The sequence below is a fragment of the Nerophis ophidion genome, linkage group LG03, assembly GCF_033978795.1.
Source record: "Nerophis ophidion isolate RoL-2023_Sa linkage group LG03, RoL_Noph_v1.0, whole genome shotgun sequence".
In the NCBI taxonomy this organism is placed as follows: Eukaryota; Metazoa; Chordata; class Actinopteri; order Syngnathiformes; family Syngnathidae; genus Nerophis; species Nerophis ophidion.
The window spans coordinates 40855422-40880449 of NC_084613.1; the positions used below are offsets into that span (position 1 = coordinate 40855422).

The 25028-nt window shown below is 40.7% G+C and overlaps 1 protein-coding gene across 3 annotated transcripts in view; it reads left to right on the forward strand.

Annotated features, from left to right (window-relative positions):
• Positions 1–25028, forward strand: part of zfyve28 (zinc finger, FYVE domain containing 28) — a 118585-nt gene continuing 93557 nt past the window's right edge. For 2 of the 3 annotated variants that reach the window (XM_061895223.1, XM_061895224.1), the window contains exons 1-2: positions 1–341; positions 2587–2697. In XM_061895223.1, coding sequence (XP_061751207.1) covers positions 306–341; positions 2587–2697 — 147 coding nt within the window. In that variant the 5' untranslated portion in view covers positions 1–305. The remainder of the gene's footprint in view (positions 342–2586; positions 2698–25028) is intronic. The other variant, XM_061895225.1, reaches the window with a different exon arrangement.

Here is a 25028-nt window from a genome sequence, read left to right on the forward strand (position 1 = left end):
GTGGACGGCGCAGTAGTCGGTCTTCTCTTGCCTGTGCGCTCAGGACTTTGGAAGTGGCCGGACCAGGGAGACTGACAGCAAATCTGGAAATAACTCCGAATATCCTTCGTAGTCTAGGCTTGGACATTGTGTTGTTAACTATAGGACACGTTACCCTACATTGCGTTAGTGTGTTATTTTTATTTTTTAAACTGTAGCCACCGCTGCTAGCTAGCTTAGCAGCCGAGCAAAGCTGTCAGACAACACAGGTACCGCCGGAGAAGATAAGACGAGTGCTCAGTACAAAGGAAGGTGGCGAGGTAACGATGAACCGCTTCCGAAAGTGGCTCTACAAGCCAAAGGTAAGTTATCTTGGATTTACCCGCCATGTCATGCCGTCATTTACTTGTTTAACATCGTATTCCTGGTGGAAGCTAGCAGCAGTGTTGCTGGCTGCCTCCCTTCTCTATGTCACACATCTGCTAACTTTAGCCGGTGTGATCCTGATTTTGACATGCTGGCAGCCAGTGCCCCCTCCCCTTGTGTTTATTTACTCCTTTTGTTAAGAGCTACACAAAGAAATACACTTCATGTCACAACGCTTTATGCCTTCTCCACTTGCTTTATTTTCACCATAGTATCAGTGATCGTCTTTTCAAATATTTGCAATAACTATCAATAGTCATCATTATCAGAGAGTGCAGTTAAGTTATGGTCATATCAAGTTTTTAGGTCAATAAACAACGCAAAGTTGATTCTCTAAAAGATTATGACGCCAAGAACAAAAATATTTAATAGTAAATTTAGTTGTTTGAATTTCATTTTAGAAAATTTTCCTAGTATTCCCCCCCCCAAAATACATCAATGTAAGTTATTATGCAAATGCATTATTAATAAGACTTTGACTCAGACTTTCTTGTTATTGTCATTCAAATTGGAACTTTACAGTACAGATAATAACAACATTCCGTTGCATTAGGATAAAACAAACAAGAAGGTGCAGATATGAATAGATTACAGTAGTGATGGGTTGATGAGGCGTCATGTATCGTTTCGACACATTGCAAAACTATTGATACTGTGTCAATACTGTGTCACTAAATACTGACATCTGTTGGACATTAAAAATCCCTACAGGCAGCCTATGGACCGACTCAACTGACACTGATTTTATGACATTATATTATACACAATAATATAAACCAAGTCATTGTATTTAATTAAGGATTATATCATATCTTCATTTAAATAAAAATATATTTTTCATCTTTTTTAGATACAGTCAATAAATAATGTAAAGAGAACATGATGTGAATGAGGATACTTGTGGACTGGGAATTTTTTTTATTTTCTACATGCGCTGAATACACACTGTTGATTGATTGATTGAAACTTTTATTAGTAGATTGCACCGTACAATACATATTCCTTACAATTTACCACTAAATGGAGACACCCAAATAAGTTTTTCAACTTGTTTAAGTCGGGGTCCCCGTTAATCAATTCATGGTAAAAAAGTTAGTGGGTTCGAGCTGGATTTGAACAAGTGGCCTACGGAACTCAGCATGAGCAACTAAAGTCCTTCACTCTACCAACTGAGCTATCGAGGGAATTGGTTGTTGTTGTTTATCAATAAAACCAATATGATGGTTGCATGGGTGGGACAATACCTGGAAACTTTGAATGAAACGACAGGAAAAGAACACAAATACCTTGTTTTCCGATATATGATCAAAATATTCCCACACGGCAGAAATTATCTCCGACGACGATAAATGACAAATAAACAACGACAGAAGTGCGGCGATTCTGTTGGCAGCAGCATCTCGTTGACAGATGTGCTTCCTTATAAACAATGGTTGGCGCGCAGGTGCCAGTGCGACACAGTTCGCGTATCGGTCACATGACCAAAACAGCTCATGATCGGTCACGTGACTTTCTAAAGGCGGCACGCGCACCGACACAGGGTTTCGCTCTATGAGCTCGATGCATGCGCCGATGCATCGGTGTTGCCAGACCCATCACCACTCTACAGATAAATATATTGCACTTTTGCATGTGCATCCAGGTTTATGGATGTATGTTATATTGTCTTTAGTTTATGTTTCCAGCGAGTTAATCCATTTTGGGGGGGAATTGAGGGGATTATTATGATGCGTTCAAGAGTCTTACGGCCTGAGGGAAGAAGCTGTTGCAGATCCTGGGGGTTCTGCTTCGGAGGCTGCGGAACCTCTTTCTAGAGTCCAGCAATGAAAACAGTCTTTGTTGGGGGTGGGAGGAGTCTCTGCAGATTTTCTGAGCCCTGGTAAGGCAGCGGCTTTTCGCAATCTCCTAGATAGGTGGAAGAAGAGTCCTGATGATATATGCCACCATCCTCACCACTCTCTTGAGAGACTTCCAGTTTGAGGCACTGCAGTCTCCAATCCAGACAGAGACGCAGTTGGTCAGTAGGCTTTCTATAGTGCCTCTGTAGAATGTGGTGAGAATGGGGGGAGGGAGCTGTGCTCCTTTCATCCGACGCAAAAAGTGCATGCGCTGCGGAGCTCTTTTTACAAGAGCTCCGGTGTGTAGGGACCAGGTCATATTGTCAGTTATCTTCACCCCCAGGAACTGGGTGCTCCTTACATCCACCACTGTGCCGTTGATGAAGAGTGGAGCGTGGCTGGACTGGTGCTTCCTGAAGTCAACTATGATCTTTTTGGCACAGCGTTGAAGATGGTAAGCAGCACCAAGTTCCTGGGGGTGCAGATAACTAACAATATGACCTGGTCCCTACACAACAGAGCTCTTGTAAAAAGAGCTCAACACCGCATGCACTTTTTGCGTCGGATGAAAGGAGCACAGCTCCCTCTGAGTCTATACATTCATTTTTAATCTCGTTAATCCATCCATCCAGCTTCTTCCGCTTATTTGAAATCGGGTCGCGGGAGCAGCAGCCTAAGCAGGGAAGCCCAGACTTTCCTCTCCTGGGGAATCCCGAGGCGTTTCCAGGCCAGCTGGGAGAAATAGTCTTCCCAACTTGTCCTGGGTCTTCCCCGTGCCCACCTACCGGTCGGATGTGCCCAAAACACTTCCCTAGGGAGGCGTTTGGGTGGCATCCTGACCAGAGCTCCTTCTTCACCACAACGGATCGATTCAGCGTCCGCATTACTGAACACGCCGCACCGATCCGCCTGTCGATCTCACGATCCACTCTTCCAATTATATTAATTATTTTCAATTATATTCCTTCAACATCTTTATATTTATTTGATCAACATTGTCTATTACCCAATCTCTGTTTTCTGGGCTAAATAAAAAGGGTGGCAAACACAGGAGGTAACAATTTTTTATTGACTAAAAGTGTCAATATAGAAGGTGATGGATAAAAAACATTGCTTCTTGCACCTTTGTGGGATGTGTTGAACTGTGAAAATGTAAACATGGAATGTTCCTAATGTAACTTTTTAGGCATTTTTTAAAACATCCCATACCGCACCTAATTCTTCTATTTATTTCTGAATAACAAGCATATTAGAAATACCGTAGAAGTTATTGTTGAACAAAAGACATACTTATACTAGTATTTTGTAAAAGTATTTTTGGGAAAAAGAAGTAAAGTATTTTTTAATCAGTGTTTAAAGAAAAATTAGACGAATGTATTTTCATTCTAAATATTTCAATATTTTAAAAACTAAAATACATTTTCATGATTAATTTGACAAATAATGGGTATATTCTATGCACAAATAGCATTTGGGAAACCCACATGTCAAGCTAAATTTAGTAAAGTCAAAACCATAATGAATAAAAGCATTAACATTTCAAAATAGTCAGTGTCACTTGAACAGCTTAATGAGAGCCACTACATGAGTTGTATTAAAGGCCTACTGAAACCCACCACTACCGAGACCATGCAGTCTGATAGTTTATATATCAATGATGAAATCTTAACATTTCAACATATGCCAATACGGCTGGTTAGTTTACTAAATTGCAATTTTAAATTTCCCACGAGGTATCCTGTTGAAAACATCGCAAAATGATGACGCTTATGTTGACGCTTATGTTGACGCTTATGTTGACCCGTGCTTGTGACGTTATTGGTTGGAGCGGACATTTTAGCCCAGCACCACTCACGGCTAAAAGTCGTCTCTTTTCATCGCATAATTACACAGTATTTTGGACATGTGATGCTGAATCTTTTGCAATTTGTTTAATTAATAATGGAGACTCTAAAGAAGAATGCTTTTGGTGGAAAGCGGTGGATTGCTGCTGCCTTTAGCAACCAAAACACAGCCGGTGTTTGTTTGTTTGTTGTGAAGCTTTAATAAGGAACATAGCGGTCAAGCGAACATGTTTCTCTACCACATGTCAACCAGCAAGTTTTTGGATGAGAAAATTATGATATTAAGTCGGTTCTTATCGGAGACTTGAGCAGAGTTTGCGTCCTCCTGCAGCAGCTGTCAAAAAGGCAGCTGTGGCAGCTTGGCTCCTCCATATGGCTTCCCTCAGAGACACTGGCGGTGACCGCAGCCCTCCGACTTTCAGGTATGCCGTTATAATCTCACTAAAACACTAGTAACACAATAAGCAGATAAGAGATTTTCCATAATTATCCTAGTAAATGTGTCTAATAACATCTGAATCGCTCCCACTGCCTTTGCCTTTTTTTTCCTTTTTTTTCTCTAGTGCTTCACTCTAACTTTCCTCATCCACAAATCTTTTATCCTCGCTAAAATTAATGGAGAAATCGTCGCTTTCTCGGTCCGAATTGCTCTTGCTGCTGGTGGCTATGATTATAAACAATGTGAGGAGCCCTACAACCCGTGTCGTCACACGCACATCGTCTGCTACTTCCGGTACAGGCAAGGCTTTTTTATTAGCGACCAAAAGTTGCGAACTTTATCGTCGATGTTCTCTTCTAAATACTTTCAGCAAAAATATGGCAATATCACGAAATGATCAAGTATGACACATAGAATGGACCTGCTATCCCCGTTTAAATAATAAAATCTCATAATAAAATCTCATTTCAGTAGGCCTTTAAAGGCCTACTGAAACCCACTACTACCGTCCACGCAGTCTGATAGTTTATATATCAATGATGAAATATTAACATTGCAACACATGCCAATACAGCCTTTTTGGTTGACTAAATTGCAATTTAAAATTTCCCGCGAAGTGTCGTGTTGAAAACGTCACGGTATGATGACTCGTATGATGACGCGTGCGTTTGACGTCTCGGGTTGTAGCAGACAAGCTATAAGTAGTCTGCTTTAATCGCATAATTAAACAGTATTCTGGACATCTGTGTTGCTGAATCTTTTGCAGTTTGTCCAATTAATAATGGAGAAGTCAAAGTAGAAAGATGGAGGTGGGAAGCTTTTAGCCTTTAGCCACACAAACACACAGTATTTCCTTGTTTAAAATTCCTGGAGGTGAAGCTTTACTATGGATCTGAGCGGTCAAGCAAACATGGATCCCGACTACATGTCAACCGGCAGTTTTTGGTGATGAAATTGTGGTAATAAGTCGGATTTTATTGGAGATCAGCGAAGCTTCTGTCCTGCTGCAGCTTCGTAACTTCCCTCAGAGACTCTGGCGTCAACACACCCGTGGCCACACCCCTCCGACTTTCAGGTACTATTTAACTCACTAAAACACTAGCAACACAATAGGCAGATAAGGAATTTCCCATAATTATCCTAGTAAATGTGTCTAAAAACATCTGAATCGCTCCCACTGCAATCGCCTTTTTTTTTTTCCCTAGTCCTTCACTCTAAATTTCCTCATCCACAAAACTTTCATCCTCGCTCAAATTAATGGGGAAATTGTCGCTTTCTCGGTCCGAATAGCTCTAGCTGCTGCTGGCTATGATTGTAAACAATGTCAGGATGTGAGAAGCCCTACAACCCGTGACGTCACTTGCACATCGTCTGCTACTTCCGGTAAAGGCAAGGCTTTTTTATTAGCGACCAAAAGTTGCGAACTTTATCGTAGATGTTCTCTACTAAATCCTTTCAGCAAAAAACGGCAATATCGCGAAATGATCAAGTGTGACACATAGAATGGACCTACTATCCCCGTCTAAATAAGAACATCTTATTTCAGTAGGCCTTTAAGTCCACCTTTAAAAAGAGAACCATTTCCAGTTTATATTGGCACTGTCAGTGAATCATTCGCCTAACAATATGTTTATTAATACTGTGACTGTAGTTTTCAGCCGTCTACAATGCTACACAGCCGTATGCAATATTTGGCTCATTAAGCGAAGGTAACCAAAATATTTAAAAAAGCTTTTGGTATGACAATGTGTGTTGGTGACAATGTTGTGTTTGGTTGGTGTACATGCAGCTTTTGCCTCTTAACCATAAAGTCTGTGACCACTACTTTGTCTTTGCTTGAATGAGTAATGTTGTTTTTTTTTTTTGCTGGATTTAATACTACAGCTGATGATGCCTTAAATCTGACTACACTGATAGTTGGGAAAGGTAAATGTGCTGCTAAATCAGCAACTCCCAGGTCCAGTCATTGCCGCTTGCAGTCAAGTAGTATTGGATATGCTGTAATTCTTCAAATCATGCAAGTGGTATTGAAGGCTTGGCTGCCTTGTTAAATAAAGGACCTAAAATATGCTAGCTGCAGCACTTTTGATAAGATGAGGGATTTATTTTTCAAAACTTTTTAGGTGTAAGAAATGCACATTAAGCAACAAACTGTATAAGTATGAAGAAAGTAGATCGATATATACTCTACATATGCCGTATCTTCAATATATATTTAGTTTTTCCCAGAATAAAAGCAGTGTGTTTGTTTTGCCAGAGGTCGATTATGAATGATCTATGTGGTTAACTGCTTGACAGTAATTCTATACTCGTGCTATTTGTAGTGACCACTGTGTGAGTAACTGTCCTATCAAAAATGATCCTGTGCAATATTTGGACTGTACATTATTCCAATATTCCTTCTTCTAGAGAATACAGGCACAAAGATTATTGCCGAGCATTTGCATGAGGACCATATAGGACCAAAAAAATTGAGCCATATTGCATCAACAATACAAATACAATCTGTCTTGAGCCACACAAAATTATAAGCCTTACATGAGTGTTAAATGAATTATCCAGCTTCTTCCCACCTCCAAAGACATGCATCTGGGGATAGGTTGATTGGCAACACTAAATTGGCCCTAGTGTGTGAATGTGAGTGTGAATGTTGTCTGTCTATCTGTGTTGGCCCTGCAATGAGGTGGCGACTCTTCCAGGGTGTACCCCTCCTTCCGCCGAATGCAGCTGAGATAGGCTCCATTACCCCCAGTGGCTCCGAAAGGGACAAGCGGTAGAAAATGGATGGATGGATGGAATCCAACACATAAGTCTCTATATTAGCTATGTTAGCCTACTACTATGTGTCGCAGGGAAACACAAATCTTTGTTGACAGAAATGTTAAAAGTTGTTATTTATTCTACACATTTTTACAACATTGTAAAACATTAGTAAAATGTAGGCTTCTCTGAGGGTAAAATAACTCCTGGAAATTACTGGCTTAGAATGGTCAAGTGTGTGTCTTAGTTAAAGGAAATGGCAGTCTGTCGTCTAATGGATTTATTACAATCTTTGCGAGCTAGGTCCGGAACAACGTGGCACACAAACATCTATCAGAAATGCACCCTTAACACATACAGATAATTTGTCATGAGACATGCAAATATAAATTAAATACACATAGGAAATAAGTAAAGGAAATCAAATTATCTCAAATATGCCTACAAACAAGGCATAATGATGCAAGATATATGCTCGCCTAAATAGCATGTTAACATCAAAGAGGAAAATCACCATTCGGATTGTTATATGCGCAAAGTTCAAAAGCCAACATCTGTGATGGTATGGGGGTGTATTAGTGCCCAAGACATGGGTAACTTACACATCTGTGAAGGCACCATTAATGCTGAAAAGTCCATACAGGTTCTGGAGGAACATATGTTGTCATCCAAGCAACGTTATCATGGACGCCCCTGCTTATTTCAGCAACAGCGCGGCTTCGTAAAAAAAGAGTGCGGGTACTTCCTGACCCGCCTGCAGTACAGACCTGTCTCCCATCGAAAATGTGTGGCGTATTATGAAACGTAAAATACGACAGCGGAGACCCCGAACTTGAACGACTGAAGCGCTACATAAAACAGAATGGGAAAGAATTCAACTTTCAAAGCTTCAACAATTAGTTTTCTCAATTCCCAAACGTTAAGAAAAGGTGATGAAACACAATGGTGAACATTTCCTTTCCCAACTACTTTGGCACGTGTTGCAGCCATGAAATTCTAAGTTAATTATTATTTGTCAAAAAAAAAAAGTTTGTGTTTGAACATCAAATATCTTGTCTTTGTAGTGCATTCAATTGAATATGGGTTGAAAAGGATTTGCAAATTATTGTAATCCGTTTATATTTACATTTAACACAATTTCCCAACTCATATGGAAACGGGGTTTTTACATGTAAACAAAGTATGGTGAGTTCAAGGACCGCCACAATTAGTAGGACAAAACGGCGCTTACCAAATTCTGTCATTAGTAAAGCATGTTTAAACAAACAGTGGGATTTCTAACAATTAGGGATGTTTCTGTCATGTTTGTCCTCCTACAGAAATTATAAACAAAAAATTAATTTCCGCCACACCCCTTTTTTTACAAATACTAACTCTTTATTGAAGAAGATATGGCGTGATACGATGGCTAGATGACGTGACGTTTCAGTTTTGACCAAATATTTTAATTACAGTGCATACAGTATCTAGCGGAAGTGACTTAAATCGTTCTTGCATAGCTTAGCAACTAGACACCATCTAGAAGTCATATGTTTTTTGAAATGATATATTGTATAATCTTAAAGCTATTGAAAATTGAACATTTATTATTTTTCAGAAATCAAAATGTTTTTCCACAAAATAAGATTTGTAGTACAAACAACTAGAGACCCTGTATAAGATGATATAGTGTATAGTCCCAGGACTAATGAAACATAAACGTTAACATTTTTATTTATTTATTTTATTTTTTCTTCTCTGAGCTTCCACCTTATCGTGGTAGAGGAGTTTGCGTGTCCCAATGATCCTAGGAGCTATGTTGTCCGGGGGCTTTATGCCCCTTGGTAGGGTCTCCCAAGACAAACAGGTCCGAGGTGAGGGATCAGACAAAGAGCAGCTCGAAGACCTCTATGAAGAAAAGAAGAAAAGGACCCAGATTTCCCTCGCCCGGACAATAGTCACCTGGGCCCCCCTTTTGAGCCAGGCCCTGAGGTGGGGCACGATGGCAAGCGAAGAGGCAACGTGGGTCCCACATACAATGGGCTCACCACCCATAGCAGGGGCCATAGAGGTTGGGTGCGACGTGAGCTGGGCGGGGGCCGAAGGCAGGGCACTTGGCGGTCCGATCCTCAGCTACAGAAGTTAGCTCTTGGGACATGGAACATCACCTCACTGGTAGGGAAGGAGCCTGAGATACTGTGCGAGGTGGAGAAGTACACAGTATTCTGGACATCTGTGTTGCTGAATCTTTTGCAATTTGTTCAATTAATAATGGAGGAGTCAAAGTAGAAAGATGGAGGTGGGAATCTTTTAGCCTTTAGCCACAAGTAAACAGCCGGTGTTTCCTTATTTAAAATTCCCGAAGGTTAAGCTTTACTATGGAACAGAGCGGTCAAGCGAACATGGATCCCGACCACATGTCAACCAGCAGGTTTTGGTGAGAAAATTGTGGTAATAAGTCGGCTCTTACCGTAGTTATGAGCAGAACCTGCGTCCTCCTGCAGCTGCCGCGGACTATTACCTCCTACGGAGACACTGGCGGTCACCACACCCGTGGCCACACCCCTCCGACTTTCAGGTACTATATAATCTCACTAAAACACTAGTAACACAATAGGCAGATAAGGGATTTTCCAGAATTATCCTAGTAAATGTGTCTAATAACATCTGAATCGCTCCCACTGCAATCGCCTTTTTTTTAATTTTTTTTTTAAACTTTTTTTCTTTTTTTTTCTTTTTTCTAGTCCTTCACTCTCAATATCCTCATCCACAAATCTTTCATCCTCGCTCTAATTAATGGGGAAATTGTCACTTTCTCGGTCCAAATAGCTCTAGCTGCTGGTGGCTATGATTGTAAACAATGTGAGGATGTGAGGAGCCCTACAACCCGTGACATCACGCGCACTTTGTCTTCTACTTCCGGTAAAGGCAAAGCTTTTTTATTAGCGACCAAAAGTTGCGAACTTTATCGTCAATGTTCTCTACTAAATCCAGTCAGCAAAAATATGGCAATATCGCGAAATGATCAAGTATGACACATAGAATGGACCTGCTATCCCTGTTTGAATAAGAAAATCTCATTTCAGTAGGCCTTTAATGATAGTCAAGCGCTGAAAACGCATACGGTAGGCAGAAGCCTTAACATTGATAAGAGTTTTTTGTAAAAAAAAAAAATTAAAATTATTTTTATTTATCTATTTTTTTTCAATAATTTGGACAATTTCTGCGGGCCGCGATGAGGTGGCGACTTGTCTAGGGTGTACCTCTCCTTCCGCCCGATTGTAGCTGAGATAGGCACCAGCACCCCCCACAACCCCAAAGGGAATTAGCTGTAGAAAATGGATGGATGGCCGGATTAAAACGCGGGCCGTAGTTTGCCCATGTCTGGTCTAGTAGTTGTTCTCCATGGCTTTTCCGAACTCCTCCCATGTCCGATTTTTCGCCTCTACAACCGCCGAAGCCGCACATCGCTTGGCCTGTTGGTACCTGTCCACTGCCTCCGGAGCCCCATGAGCCAAAAGAACCTGATAGGACTCCTTCAGCTTGACGGCATCCTTTACCATAGGTGTCCAACAGCGGGTTCAAGGATTATCGTCACTGCAGGCATCGACCACCTTGCGACCAGAGCTTCCAATCTGCTTGCTGCCTTGACAATAGAGGCACGGAACATGGTCCACTTGGACTCAATATCCAGCACCTCCCTCTTAACATGTTCGAAGTTCTTCCGGAGGTGGGAATTAAAACTCTGACGGGGAGACTCTTGTCAGACGTTCCCAGCAGACCCTCGCTATATGTTTGGGCCTGCCAGGTCTGTCTGGCATCCTCCCTCACCAACATGTGGTGATCGGTAGAAAGCACCGCTTTCAAAAAGCCATATTTGAATTATTTTTTATTTTATTCAAAATTGGCTTAAGTCTTATATCATTAGTAATAAAAAAAATCAAATTCTGCAGATAACATCAAAAGTATTGTCTGCCTCACCATCCATCCATCCATTTACTACCACTTGTCCCTTTCGGGGTCTCAGGGCGTGCTGAAGCCTATCTCAGCTGCATCCGGACGGAAGATGGGGTCAGCCTGGACAAGTCACCACCTCATCGCAGGGCCAACACAGATAGACAAGACAACATTCACACTCACATTCACACACTAGGGACAATTTAGCGTTGCCAATCAACCTATCCCCAGGTGCATGTCTTTGGAGGTGGGAAGAAGCCGGAAATCCCGGAGGGAACCCACGCAGTCACAGGGACAACATGCAAACTCCACACATACAGACCCCGAACCTGTTGATCGAACCCAGGACCTTTGTATTGTGAGGCACATGCACTAATACATGCTCCACCATGCTGCTCTGCCTCTCAGTTCCTCTCAAAAATATATTCCAGTGAGTTGTTAGACTTTATTAAGTGAATATACTTTATTAAGTCAAACAACAAAATAACTACAATTAGACTGTGTCATTCACATGTAATCCATGAATTTAAAATAATTCACAATGTAGCGAAATGTAAAAGGCGGTCAAAACAAACCCATCCATCCATTTCTACCACTTGTTCCTTTCGGGGTTGCAAGGGGGCTGGAACCATCACAATTAAAAAATTGAACTGTGAATATTACATTGTGCCAATTTGTTCCCACTTTTGTAGCTAAAAGTCAGTAGATGCAAGTAAGTGAGACTCTGGGAGTGTACGAGTTCCCCTTTGAACTGGCAGCCACTAACAGTAACCTGATTTTCTGCAAGGTAATTAGCACTTAGCTCTCATTCTCTTGACCGCATAAACTTACTTGCCCTTCTGCTTTTTTCTATGCAGCTGTTTGTCTCGACGCAGCATGGTTTTTGTGGCCTGTTGTTGGGATTACTCTGTAAGTGATGGTGCACACATAGGGTATTGTCACAGCCTTGAATGGAATTGCCTCTGAAGTGCTGAACTATTACATCAGCATTTTTCTGCCAAGTCACCGCAATGGTTGGAACTATCCTAATTATCTGCAGGTTTTAAGTAACCTGTTCTCCTTCAATGTGAGCAAAAAGTAATTAAATGGGCCAGTATGACACATGAACACTGGGAGAGTGTCCTGAAATTTAAAAAATGGGAAGGAAGTCTTCGTGCCCAGCACAATAGCATTGCTGTAGAACGCGGCATATTGTTTTCATTTTGCATCAACACTACGTAAGCCATTTAGTATTTAACTATTTTATCCTGGTGATAGAAAAGAGTTGTATCTGGATGTTTCCTTGAATGAAGCAGAGCTATTGGTATTTCAAGATAAGTTCCCACTCAGGAGGACTTCCTTTTTTCCCCTTGCAAGCCTCTTTATTTTTATGTATTGTTTACCAATGTGTTACATGGCCTTTCCTTTTAACAACACCAATTTTTGAAACTTTTCAGGTGGAATTCTTTCCCATTCTTGCTCGATGTACAGCTTAAGTTGGTCAACAGTCCGGGGTCTCCGTTGTTGTATTTTACGCTTCAAAATGCGGCACACATTTTCAATAAGAGACATGTCTGGACTACAGGAAGGCCAGTGTAGTAATCATACTCTTTTGCTACGAAGCCACGCTGATGTAACACGTGCAGAATGTGGCTTAGTATTGTCTAGCTGAAATTAGCAGGGGCGTCCATGAAAAAGACAGTGGTTGGATGGCAACATATGTTGCTACAAAACCTGTATGTACCTTTCAGCATTAATGGTGCCTTCACAGATGTGTAAGATACCCATACCATCACAGATGCTGGCTTTTGAACTTTTGAACTTCCACAGTTTCCAAAAACAATTTAAAATGTGGACTTGTCAGACGACAGAACACTTTTCCACTTTGCATTAGTCCATCTTAGATGAGCTCGGGCCCTGCGAGGCCGGCGGTGTTTATGGATGTTGTTGATAAATGGCTTTCGCTTTGCATAGTAGTAGAATTTTAACTTGTACTTACAGATGTAGCGTCAAACTATAATTACTGACAATCGTTTTCTGAAGTATTCCTGAGCCCATCTGGTGATATCCTTTACACACTGATGTCAGTGTTTGATGCAGTACCGCCTGAGGGATCAAAAATAACAGGTATTGCCGCTTACGTGCCGTGATTTCTCCAGATTGTCTTAACCCGTTGATGCTGTTACCGACTGTAGATGGTGAAATCCCTAAATTTCTTGCAATAGCTCGTTGAGAAAAGTTGTTTTTAAACTGTAAGACAATTAGCTCATGCATTTTGTTCACTAAGTGGTGACCCTCGCCCCATCCTTGTTTGGGAATGACTGATCATTAAATGGAAGCTGCTTTTATATCCAATCATAGCACCCACCTGTTCCCATTAAGCCTATTTACCTGTAGGATGTTCCAAATAAGTGTTGAGCATTCCTCAACTTTCTCAGTCTTGTTAGGCACTTGTGCCAGCTTTTTTGAAACATGTTGCAGGCATCAAATTCCAGATGAGCTAATGTTTGCAAAAAATAACAAAGTTTACCAGTTCAAATATTAAGTATCTTTTCTTTGCAGTCTATTCAATTGAATACTCTGCATAGACTCACACACACACACACACACACACACACACACACACACACACACACACACACACACACACACACACACACACACACACACACACACACACACACACAGCAAAATGAGCTAACGTTACGCTAAAAGCTAAACCCCTCATGGAACAGTTCTGTAGAGATGAAGTAGTCTTGTGATTTTTTTCCCCACACATACATATATATATATATATATATATATATATATATATATATATATATATATATATATATATATATATTTATATATATATTAGGGCAACGATTAAAAATATTTTAATCGAAGTTAATCACACTTTTTCTCTGATTAATCGCGATTAACTGCATTGTATACGCATAGCCCAATAATGAATTCCAAAGTAGTGTGTAGTGCACCTTTATTGGAATATTCTACCACATGAACAAAAGTGCCAAAACATTTGTTGTGCAAACACGATTTAAAAAAGTACTTCTTAAACAGTAGCAGTTAAATAGCATATTTTATGAAAATCAACTCAAAAAATGTAAATACAAACATTTAAGCTTATTTCCACTGCCAGGGTATTTAAGTTATCCTGTTTGTTATGGAAAATAAATATAATCTACATACAAATCTCTGAGCCACAATCATAACATCCGAACAGGCAATTTCTGAGGTAACAGCAGGAACATTTTTTTCATCAGGGATCTTATGTTTAAAAAAACTATATTACAGGTAGTGGGTTGTTTTAGGGAATTTTTGATCAAATTATCCGTAGTAGCAATATTAATAATTTTGTGTTTATTATGCGTAGTGCACTTAAAATGATTATGACCATATCTAGGAATTGATATGATGGGAATTTTCCGATTGTTTGCTTGGTGCTTTAATAAACTGAACGCATCATATACATGGTACTATATTGTGATGTTATGAGCCAGGGAAAAAAAGAACTACCCTACCCAGCATGCAACAGGAGTGACGAGCATGCGCGGTAGCCCGGTGTAGGTTGTGTGTCGCCATGACGGCATCTTGTATGTTGTGATATGCACGCTCTGAAAGCAAACGTTAAGAACTCAGCCAACACTCCTCGTCTGCATTATTCATAAATAGACGGACAACACATATACTCCGCTGCTTCACAGGCCGCTGGATGTAGCCGGCAAAGTATTCCCATGCTAGCTAGCCAGTCTAGCAAGCACGCGTCATTCAGTCCAAAACGGCCCGATCTATCCACATTCAGATTTGTCTGCCGGTCTTAAGTGATCCCGGAGTGACCACGCTGTAAGCCAGCCATGAAATTTGCAGAATTGTCCGGTATTTTGCCAAATGTTCCATCTTTACCAAGAGCCCTTCCACGCCGAAGCCCGTCCAGGCGCCGCCATCTTTATAAGAAAAGGCGTTAACAAAATAAAAGCATGTAAACAACATATGCAAATGCGCGATAAAATAATTGTCGGCGTTAATAGATTGATGAGTTAACTCGTAATTAAATCATTAATTTGCCCACCCCTAATATATATATATATATATATATATATATATGTATATATATATATATATATATATATATATATATATATATATATATATATATATATATATTCCTGTGTACATACTGTATATATTAGGGCTGCAACAACTAATCGATTAAAATCGAATTTAAAAATAGTTGGCGATTTATTTTGTCATTGATTCGTTGGATGTATGCAATGCGCATGCGCTGAGTCTCTTTTTTTTCTCCCCCCTAAACCTTTATTTATAAACTGCAACATTTACAAACAGCTGAGAAACAATAATCAAATAAGTACAAAAACAGTACAAAACAGCGCCAGGGCGGCGTTGAGGCTACGTCTCATGAGGTGGCAGTAAGCCAGCCAATGATGTGTCGTGTGCAGCTCACGTGACCACGCAGTCTCATTTGCTTGGAAACATTGGAAAAATGGCGGAAACAGTACCGATAGTTCGGCGCAGAAGCATCTGGAGGTGAATGAAGCATTGGAGAAAAGTGTACGACCTAAGTCTTCAAAAGTGTGGGAATACTTCACTTTAAACACGGCAAAGAAGACATTTCCTGCAAAATGTGCAGCATCGACCTCGCGTGGCACGGAAGTACTACATCGCTTCGGGAGCACCTGAAGCGCAAGCATGTTGGATCAATGCATGAAGAGAACTCACGGTATGTAACTTTTTCAGTCCATAGTCCGAGTAAATTGATCCGTTGTGTCTGTCTTTGTGTGTTTTTAATATTTTGTTAACAAGATTTTTTTCAGGAAGCACAGCAGCAACTATTGTCTATTAATTTTCAGAGTGTCAGGAACGTTTTCGATGGTGTGACGTCTTCATTTTCTGTGTTGTTATGAGCGGCAACAGGCATTCATAAGTTCAGCTTTTTTTTGAGTAACGTTAACGTTATATATTTGTTGCAACGCGGGGCTGATGATTTGTCTCCGGCACATTTGACTCTGTTTTCAGAGAGAAAACGCACGGTTACCAATTTGGAAATAAACGTAACAAAAATAAATATCTCAGGTTGGTTTCGTATTGGATCAATGTAGCCGGACCTGATAAAGCTATATAAATATATTTAGATTTGAGTGACGCTTTAGTATAACTAAACGTTATGAAGGTGCTGGAATATTTCATGCTATTATTCACAGGCAGCCTAAAATGAATCCTTTATTATTTACAACAGAAACGTGTACAATATCTGATTCAATTATGATCTAATTAGTTACATTTCTGTGTTATTATTGGTGTATGCTGCATCCCCAATGTCCATTTATTTCATTTAGCTGTTTTTTTCAAAGTGGTGGCGAATTTGTCTTTTATGTCAGAAATTATTAATAAAATCAACTGGGTATATATTGAATTACATGTAAATAATACTACTATGTACATTCATTATATGTTTTCTATCATTTCAGAAAGAAACAAGCCAGCATTAGCAACTTGGTAGAAAGGAAGGTGTGCACGCCACAGCAAGAGGCTGCATTGACTGAGGCTTCCTGAATATGTTGCTAACTGACATGAGGCTACTATCAATGGTGGAGGATGAAGGTTTTAGACAAATGATTCACATCCTCAATCCTGGTTACACTCTTCCCTCGAGGACCCATTTTACCAAACTGATGGAGAGGAAGTACGAGCAGACTTTCCATGCTGTGTAGACTGACATAAAAGCCACCCAGAGCAAAATTGCTCTCACTACTGAAGTGTGGACAAGTGTAGCCTACCTTGGCAATACATGCCACTACATTGGAGACGAATGGAACATGAAGTCAATCTGCCTTACGACCATGCCAGTAGAGGAAAGCCAGATTTGAAATTCCCCGAAGCAAAATTATTGCTATTGTTCAGGACAATGGTGCACTTTATAAAAAAAAAACATTTGTGTAACACTTGCCCTATTTTAGTTGGCAAGTCGAAAGGACATGGTGCCAGTATGCTGTTTTTTAAATAAAGTATTGGAAAGGATAGAAATGTAGTTTGTCTCTTTTATTCGATTATCAATCGATTAATCAAAGTAATAATCGACAGATTAATCCATTATCAAATTATTCGTTAGTTGCAGCCCTATATATATATCTATATATATATATATATATATATATATATATACATATATATACTGTATATATATATACTGTATATATATATATACTGTATATATACATATATACCGTATTTATATATGTGTCTGTGTATGTATATATATATACTGTATATATACATATATACCGTATTTATATATATATATGTGTGTGTGTGTATATATATATATATATATATATATGTGTGTATATAAATATGTATATATATGTGTGTGTGTATATATATATATATATATATATATATATATATATATATATATATATATATATATATATACGTATATGTATATGTGTGTGTGTATATATAGATATGTATATGTATATATATATATGAGACAGAGGCAGAAGAAGCAAAGCAGCTTGTTAAGACTTTAGCTTAGAAACTCGTTCGGTACACCCCCGGACCAAACCGAAACCCCCGTATATATATATATATATATATATATATATATATATATATATATATATATATATATATATATGGGTTGTACTTGTATAGCGCTTTTCTACCTTCAAGGTACTCAAAGCGCTTTGACACTACTTCGACATTTACCCATTCACACACACATTCACACACTGATGGAGGAAGCTGCCATGCAAGGTGCCTCCATCAGGAGAAAGGGTGAAGTGTCTTGCTCGGGACACAACGGACGTGACGAGGTTGATACTAGGTGGGGATGGAATCAGGGACCCTCGGGTTGCGCACGGCCACTCTCCCACTGCGACACGCCGTCCCGAAATATATATATATATATATATATATATATATATATATATATATATATATATATATATATATATATATATATATATATGTATATATATATATATGTATATATATATATATATATATATATATATATATATGTATACATATTTATATATATATATATTTATATATATATATATACATTTATATATTTAATAAATATGTATATATATAAGTGTATATATATATATTTGTGTGTATATATATATATGTAAATAGATTCCATCATCATCATCGGCGATCACTCGAGACGAGTAAGATTGTCCTCCTGTCGGTGGGTCTGGTCATCTGTGGGTCCTCAGGTGGCTGTAGAGGCCGATCCTGGATCCGCAGACTTTGTCGCAGTGGGGGCATGCGTGGGTGGTTGACTAGGTAGTGGTTGTGGTGTGAGGAGCTGTGTTGGTGGTGGATCTCTCCTTTCTCTGTTGCCTATTGGTTTCTGCGGCACGGTGGAGGTCCTTCTCTAGGTGAGTTGTGCCTTCATGGACCATCTTGCTCCACATGTTCCTCTGGTGGGCTACCCCCTCCCAGTTGCTGAGGCTGAAGTGACACTTTCTCAGGTGGGTTTTGATGTTATCCTTGTACCTCTTCTTCTGCCCTCCTTGGGTACGTTTTCCTTCCTTTAGCTGGCCATACAGCATTTGCTTTGGAAGGCGGTTGTCAGGCATGCGTATGACATGGCCTGTCCATCGCAGTTGATGTCGGATGATGGTTGTGGTGATGGTGGAGATGTTGGCTTCTTTCAGAACACTGATGTTTGTACGCCTCTCCTCCCAACCGATCCTGAGGATCTTCCGGAGACATCGTTGGTGGTACTGCTCCAGGGCCTTCAGATGTCTGCTGTAGGTGGTCCAGCTGTCGGCTCCATAGAGCAGTGTGGGCAGAACTACTGCTTGATAGACAAGTAGCTTTGTCTTTGTCTGGATGTCTCGGTTTTCAAAAACCCTCTTCCGCAGCCTGGCAAAGGCTGCACTGGCACACCCGATGCGGTGGTGAATCTCTGCGTCAATGACAGCTCTTGTAGCGAGAAGGCTGCCAAGGTAGGCGAATTGATCCACATTATCGAGGATGTTGTCTCCCACATGAATTGTGGGGGGTTGTGGGAGTGTGTCAGGAGCTGGTTGGTATAGGATTTGGGTCTTTTTTATGTTTATGTCAAGTCCCAGGAGTCTGTAGGCTCTGGCAAAGGCGTTTAAGATGTCCTGGAGGTCCACTTCGGAGTGTGCAACTAGGGCATTGTCATCCGCATACTGGAGCTCCATGATGGAGGATGTGAACACCTTGCTTTTTGCCTTGAATCTGTTGATGTTAAATAGCCCTCCCTCAGTCCTGTATATGAGCTTGACTCCCTCAGGTAGGTTCTGGCTGGTGATGTGGAGGATGGTGGAAATGAAGACGGCGAACAGGGTTGGTGCGATGATGCAGCCCTGCTTAACACCAGTGTCTACTTTGAAAGGAGGTGTCTCCAATCCACCATTGCCGACTACGGTTGCCGTCATGTCATCATGGAGTAGTCGCAAGATCTTTATATACTTGTCTGGGCATCCAATCTTGGAGAGAACACACCAGAGGGCAGTTCTGTTTATGGAGTCAAAGGCCTTTGTGAGGTCAATGAACGCCATGTACAAAGGTAGATGTTGCTCCCGACATTTTTCCTGCAGTTGACGAGCTGTAAAAATCATGTCGGAGGTCCCCCTGGCAGGACGAAAGCCACACTGCGATTCTGGTAGGGTGTTCTCTGACAGAGGCAGTAGCCGGTTGGCCAATATACGAGCCAGCACTTTGCCCGTTGTCGACAGGAGGGAGATACCCCTGTAGTTGCCACAGTCGGCCTTGTCTCCATTTTTGAAGATGGTAACAACCAGGGCATCCCTGAGCTCAGCCGGTATTTCCTCTTCATCCCAGATTTTGCCCAGCAGGCTATGGATGTGACACAGGAGTTTTGGTCCTCCTTGCTTGAGGATTTCTGCTGGAATCCCATCTGGTCCAGAGGCCTTGTTGTTGCTCAGTTTCCTCACGGCATCCAGGACCTCATTTTCGGTTGGGGGTTGGCCAAACTGCTCCATGATGGGACACTGAGGGATCTGGTTGATGGTTTCGAGCTCGACTGTGGTCTTTCGGTTCAGGAGTTCTTTGAAGTGTTCTTGCCATCTGGAACTGATACCAACATTGTCCTTCAGCAAGGTTTGTCCATCTTTGAAGCGGAGAGGGTTTAGGCCTCGATAGCAGGGCCCATACACGGCCTTGGTGGCGTTAAAGAAACCCCTGGTGTCTCCCGAGTCTGCAAGTCTCTGGATTTCCAGGGCCTTCTCCAACCACCACTGGTTCTTCAACTCTCGTACTCTAATGTAAATAGATTAGGGGTGTAACAGTACGTGTATTTGTATTGAACCGTTTCGGTACGGGGGTTCCGGTTAGGTCCGGGGGTGTACCGAACGATTTTCTAAGCTAAATCCTTAACAAGCTGCTTTGCTTCTTCTGCCTCTGTCTCAGCACCCAGAATTGTCCCACCCACACAACCATCTGATTGGTTACATACAAAGCCGATAATATAGTTATAATGGAGGACTTTAATATCCAAATGAATACCCCATCGGACCCACCGTGCGTGGCACTCCAGACTACAATTGATAGCTGTTGTCTTACACAAATAATAAATGAACCCACGCATCGCAACGGTAATACGATAGACCTAGTGCTTGTAAGGTTTGCAAAGACCCAAGTCTTAAGTATTGTTATGATACTCCCGTATACCAAAGTAATGTCCGATCATTACCTTATAAAATTCGAAGTTTAGACTAATGTTCGGCAAGCTAATAATAATAATAACTGCTTTAGCAGCCGCAACATTAATGCTGCCACAACGACGACTCTTGCTGGCTTACTGCCCTCGGTAATGGCACCATTCCCAAAGTATGTGGGCTCTATTGATAACTTCACTGACAATTTTAACTACGTCCTGCTCGAAACCATTGATAGTATAGCACCGCTGAAGTTAAATAAGGCTCCAAAAAGGCGTACCCCATGGTTTACAGAAGAAATTAGAGCTCATAAATTATCATGTAGAAAGCTGAAATGCAAATGGCGCACGACTAAACTTGAGGTTTACCATCAAGCATGGAGTGATAGTTTAATAACTTATAAACGCATGCTTACCTTAGCTAAAGCTAAATATTACTCAAATATCATCCGCCTTAATAAAAACGATCCTAAATTTTTGTTTAGTACAGTAGCATCGCTAACCCAACAAGGGACTCCTTCCAGTGGCTCCACCCACTCGGCGGATGACTTTATGAATTTTTTTAATAAGAAAATTGAACTCATTAGAAAGGAGATTAAAGACAATGCGTCCCAGCTACAACTGGGTTCTATTAACACAGATACGACTGTATATACGGCGGATCCTGCCCTCCAAAATAGTTTCTCTCGTTTTGATGAAATAACATTAGAAGATGTGTTACGTGTAAATGGAATAAAACGAACAACATGCTTACTTGACCCACATCCTGGGAAACCTATCAAGGAGCTCTTTGTATAATTAGGTCCATCAGTGCTAAATATTATAAACCTATCATTTTCCTCTGGCACTGTTCACCTAGCATTCAGAAAAGCGGTTATTCATCCTCTCCTTAAAAGACCTAACCTCGATCCTGACCTCATGGTAAATTACCAACCGGTGTCTCACCTTCCGTTTATTTCGAAAATCCTCGAAAAAATTGTTGCAGAGCAGCTAAATGAACTCTTAGCATCTAACAATCTATGTGAAACCTTTCAATCCGGTTTCAGGGCAAATCACTCTACGGAGACAGCCCTCGCAAAAATGACTAATGATCTATTGCTAACGATGGATTCTGATGCGTCATCTATGTTGCTGCTCCTCAATCTTAGCGCTGCTTTCGATACCGTCGATCATAATATTTTATTAGAACGTATCAAAACACGAATTGGTATGTCAGACTTAGCCCTGTCCTGGTTTAAAGGCCTACTGAAATGAGATTTTCTTATTTAAACGGGGATAGCAGGTCCATTCTATGTGTTATACTTGATTATTTTGCGATATTGCCATATTTTTGCTGAAAGGATTTAGTAGAGAACATCGACGATAAAGTTCGCAACTTTTGGTTGCTAATAGAGTTGTCGCCGATATTTGCCAAAAAATGCAAATCGGCAAGGCATGGGAAAATGCCGATCCAGATCCAGTTTTTAACAAGACTTTGGTCCGTGTTTTCCAACACACCAATTTAAATAATACATTCCACTCTTCTGCTGCTCCCTAAACTCTGTTCCGCATTTTCCAGAACACCGTCAAAACATCCACAGGTCTGCGTTCTAACCGTTCGGACGGCCGTGTGAATAAATTACGGTAAAAATATCAGCTGTGTGGGGTTATTTTATCCTACAAAACGAAAAAGATGAAGAGGTGGAGTGCAAAACATGCCACAATAAAGTCAAGCGTAGTGGTAAAGTTGTAAGACCGAGAAAGCGACAATTTCCCCATTAAATTTGAGCGAGAATGAAAGATTCATTGATGGGGAAATTTTGAGTGAAGGACTAGGAAAAAAAAAGAGGAAAAAAAGGCGATTGCAGTGAGAGCGATTCAAATCTATGTTGTTAGACACATTTACTAGGATGATTCTGGAAAATCCCTTATCTGCCTATTGTGTTACTAGTATTTTAGTGAGATTATAAAGTACCTGAAAAGCGGAGGGGTATGGCCACGGGTGTGTTGACGCCAGTCTCTGAGGGAAGTCACGCAGCTGCAGCAAGACGGAAGCTCCGCTGATGTCTCCAGTAAGAGCTGACTTATTACCACAATTTTCTCACCGAAAACTACCGGTTGACATTTGGTCGGGATCCATGTTCGCTTGACTGCTCTGATCCATAGTAAAGCTTCATCTTCGGGAATTTTAAACAAGGAAACACCGACTGTGTTTGTGTGGCTAAAGGCCAAAAGCTTCCCACCTCCATCTTTCTACTTTGACTTCTCCATTATTAATTGAACAAATTGCAAAAGATTCTGCAACATAGATGTCCAGAATACTGTTTAATTATGCGATTAAAGCAGACTACTTATAGCTTGGATCGGGCTGGAAAATAATGTCCGCTACAACCCGAGACGTCAAACGCACGAGTCATCATACTGCGACGTTTTCAACAGGACACTTCGCTGGATTTTAAAAATTGCAATTTAGTGAACTAAAAAGGCCGATTTGGCATGTGTTGCAATGTTAATATGTCATCATTGATGTATAAACTATCAGACTGCGTGGTCGGTAGTAGTGGGTTTCAGTAGGCCTTTAACTCTTATCTTACTGACAGGATGCAGTGCATTTCCCATAACAATGTGACCTCGGACTATGTTAAGGTAACGAGTGGCGTTCCCCAGGTTTCGGTCCTTGGCCCTGCACTCTTTAGCATCTACATGCTGCCACTAGGCGACATAATACTTCAAATACGATGTTAGCTTTCACTGTTATGCTGATGACATCCAACTCTACATGCCCCTAAAGCTGACCAACACGCCGGATTGTAGTCAGCTGGAGGCGTGTCTTAATGAAATTAAACATTGGATGTCTGCTAACTTTTTGCAACTCAACGCCAAAAAAACGGAAATGCTGATTATCGGTACTGCTAGACACCGACCTCTATTTAATGATACAACTTTAACATTTGACAACCAAACAATTAAACAAGGCGACTCAGTTAAGAATCTGGGTATTATCTTCGACCCAACTCTCGTTTGAGTCACACATTAAAAGCGTTACTAAAACGGCCTTCTTTCATCTCTGTAATATCGCTAAAATTCGCTACATTTTGTCCACTAACGACGCCGAGATCATTATCCATGCGTTTGTTACGTCTCGTCTCGATTACTGTAATGAGGGTTGCCCACATATGCGGTCCTCTCCAAGGTTTCTCATAGTCATCATTGTCGACGTCCCACTGGGGTGAGTTATTCCTTGCCCTCATGTGGGCTCTACCGAGGATGTCGTTGTGGTTTGTGCAGCCCTTTGAGATACTTGTGATTTAGGGCTATAGAAATAAACACTGATTGATTGATTGATTGATTGATTGATTCAGCAGTGTGTATTCAGAGCGGTAACAGCCATTCAGCAGTGCGTATTCAGAGCACATGGAGTCAATGCTTCAGCGTCGAGCAGAATATTGTTCAGCAGGTGAGCATAAAACAGCGTACTCTCCCCAAATTATAAAAAACACCTCCCAGTCACAGTTACTACTAACATCACTATGAGCCCGTTGACCTTCTAGAAACTTAAACTGCAGCTCAGCTAGGTCGCAGTTCTGGCTTGAGGTGAAGGCTAATTAGCTTTTAGCGTAACGTTAGCTCATTTTGCTGTGTGTGTGTGTGTGCGTGTGCGTGTGCGTGTGTGTTAGGGGCAGCAAAGCACTGTCTGTCTGTTATTTCACTTGAACTCCATGGTGTTCAGGGATGAATAGTCTCTCCTATTGCTATTGTACTATTTTTTCAGCAATAGTTACATTAGTCATTAGTAATTTAGCAGCCTAGTTTTGAATGGCAGGGTCCGTCCTATCACATGTTGACAAAAATAAAACATTTACATAATAAAAGTCAACAACAGGCTTCCCAAATGCTGTAATAAATTAAGCTTGATGAGTTGACTTGAAACTGTTTAATGTTGCACTTTTTATGTGTAGAAGAAAAATGTTGTCATCTTATTTAATCCAAGCAACAACTTGAGACAGTTTAATGTGGATTAATGTGGGCAGAATTATTCAGGGATGGGAATTTTCCGCGGATTTGCGGAATTCCGCTGATTTTGGGGCTGCGAGGGTCATTTATATAATATAATGCCAATGTGTGAAGGCACCTGATTGGCTAGCTCTAGTATCAGCTGACGA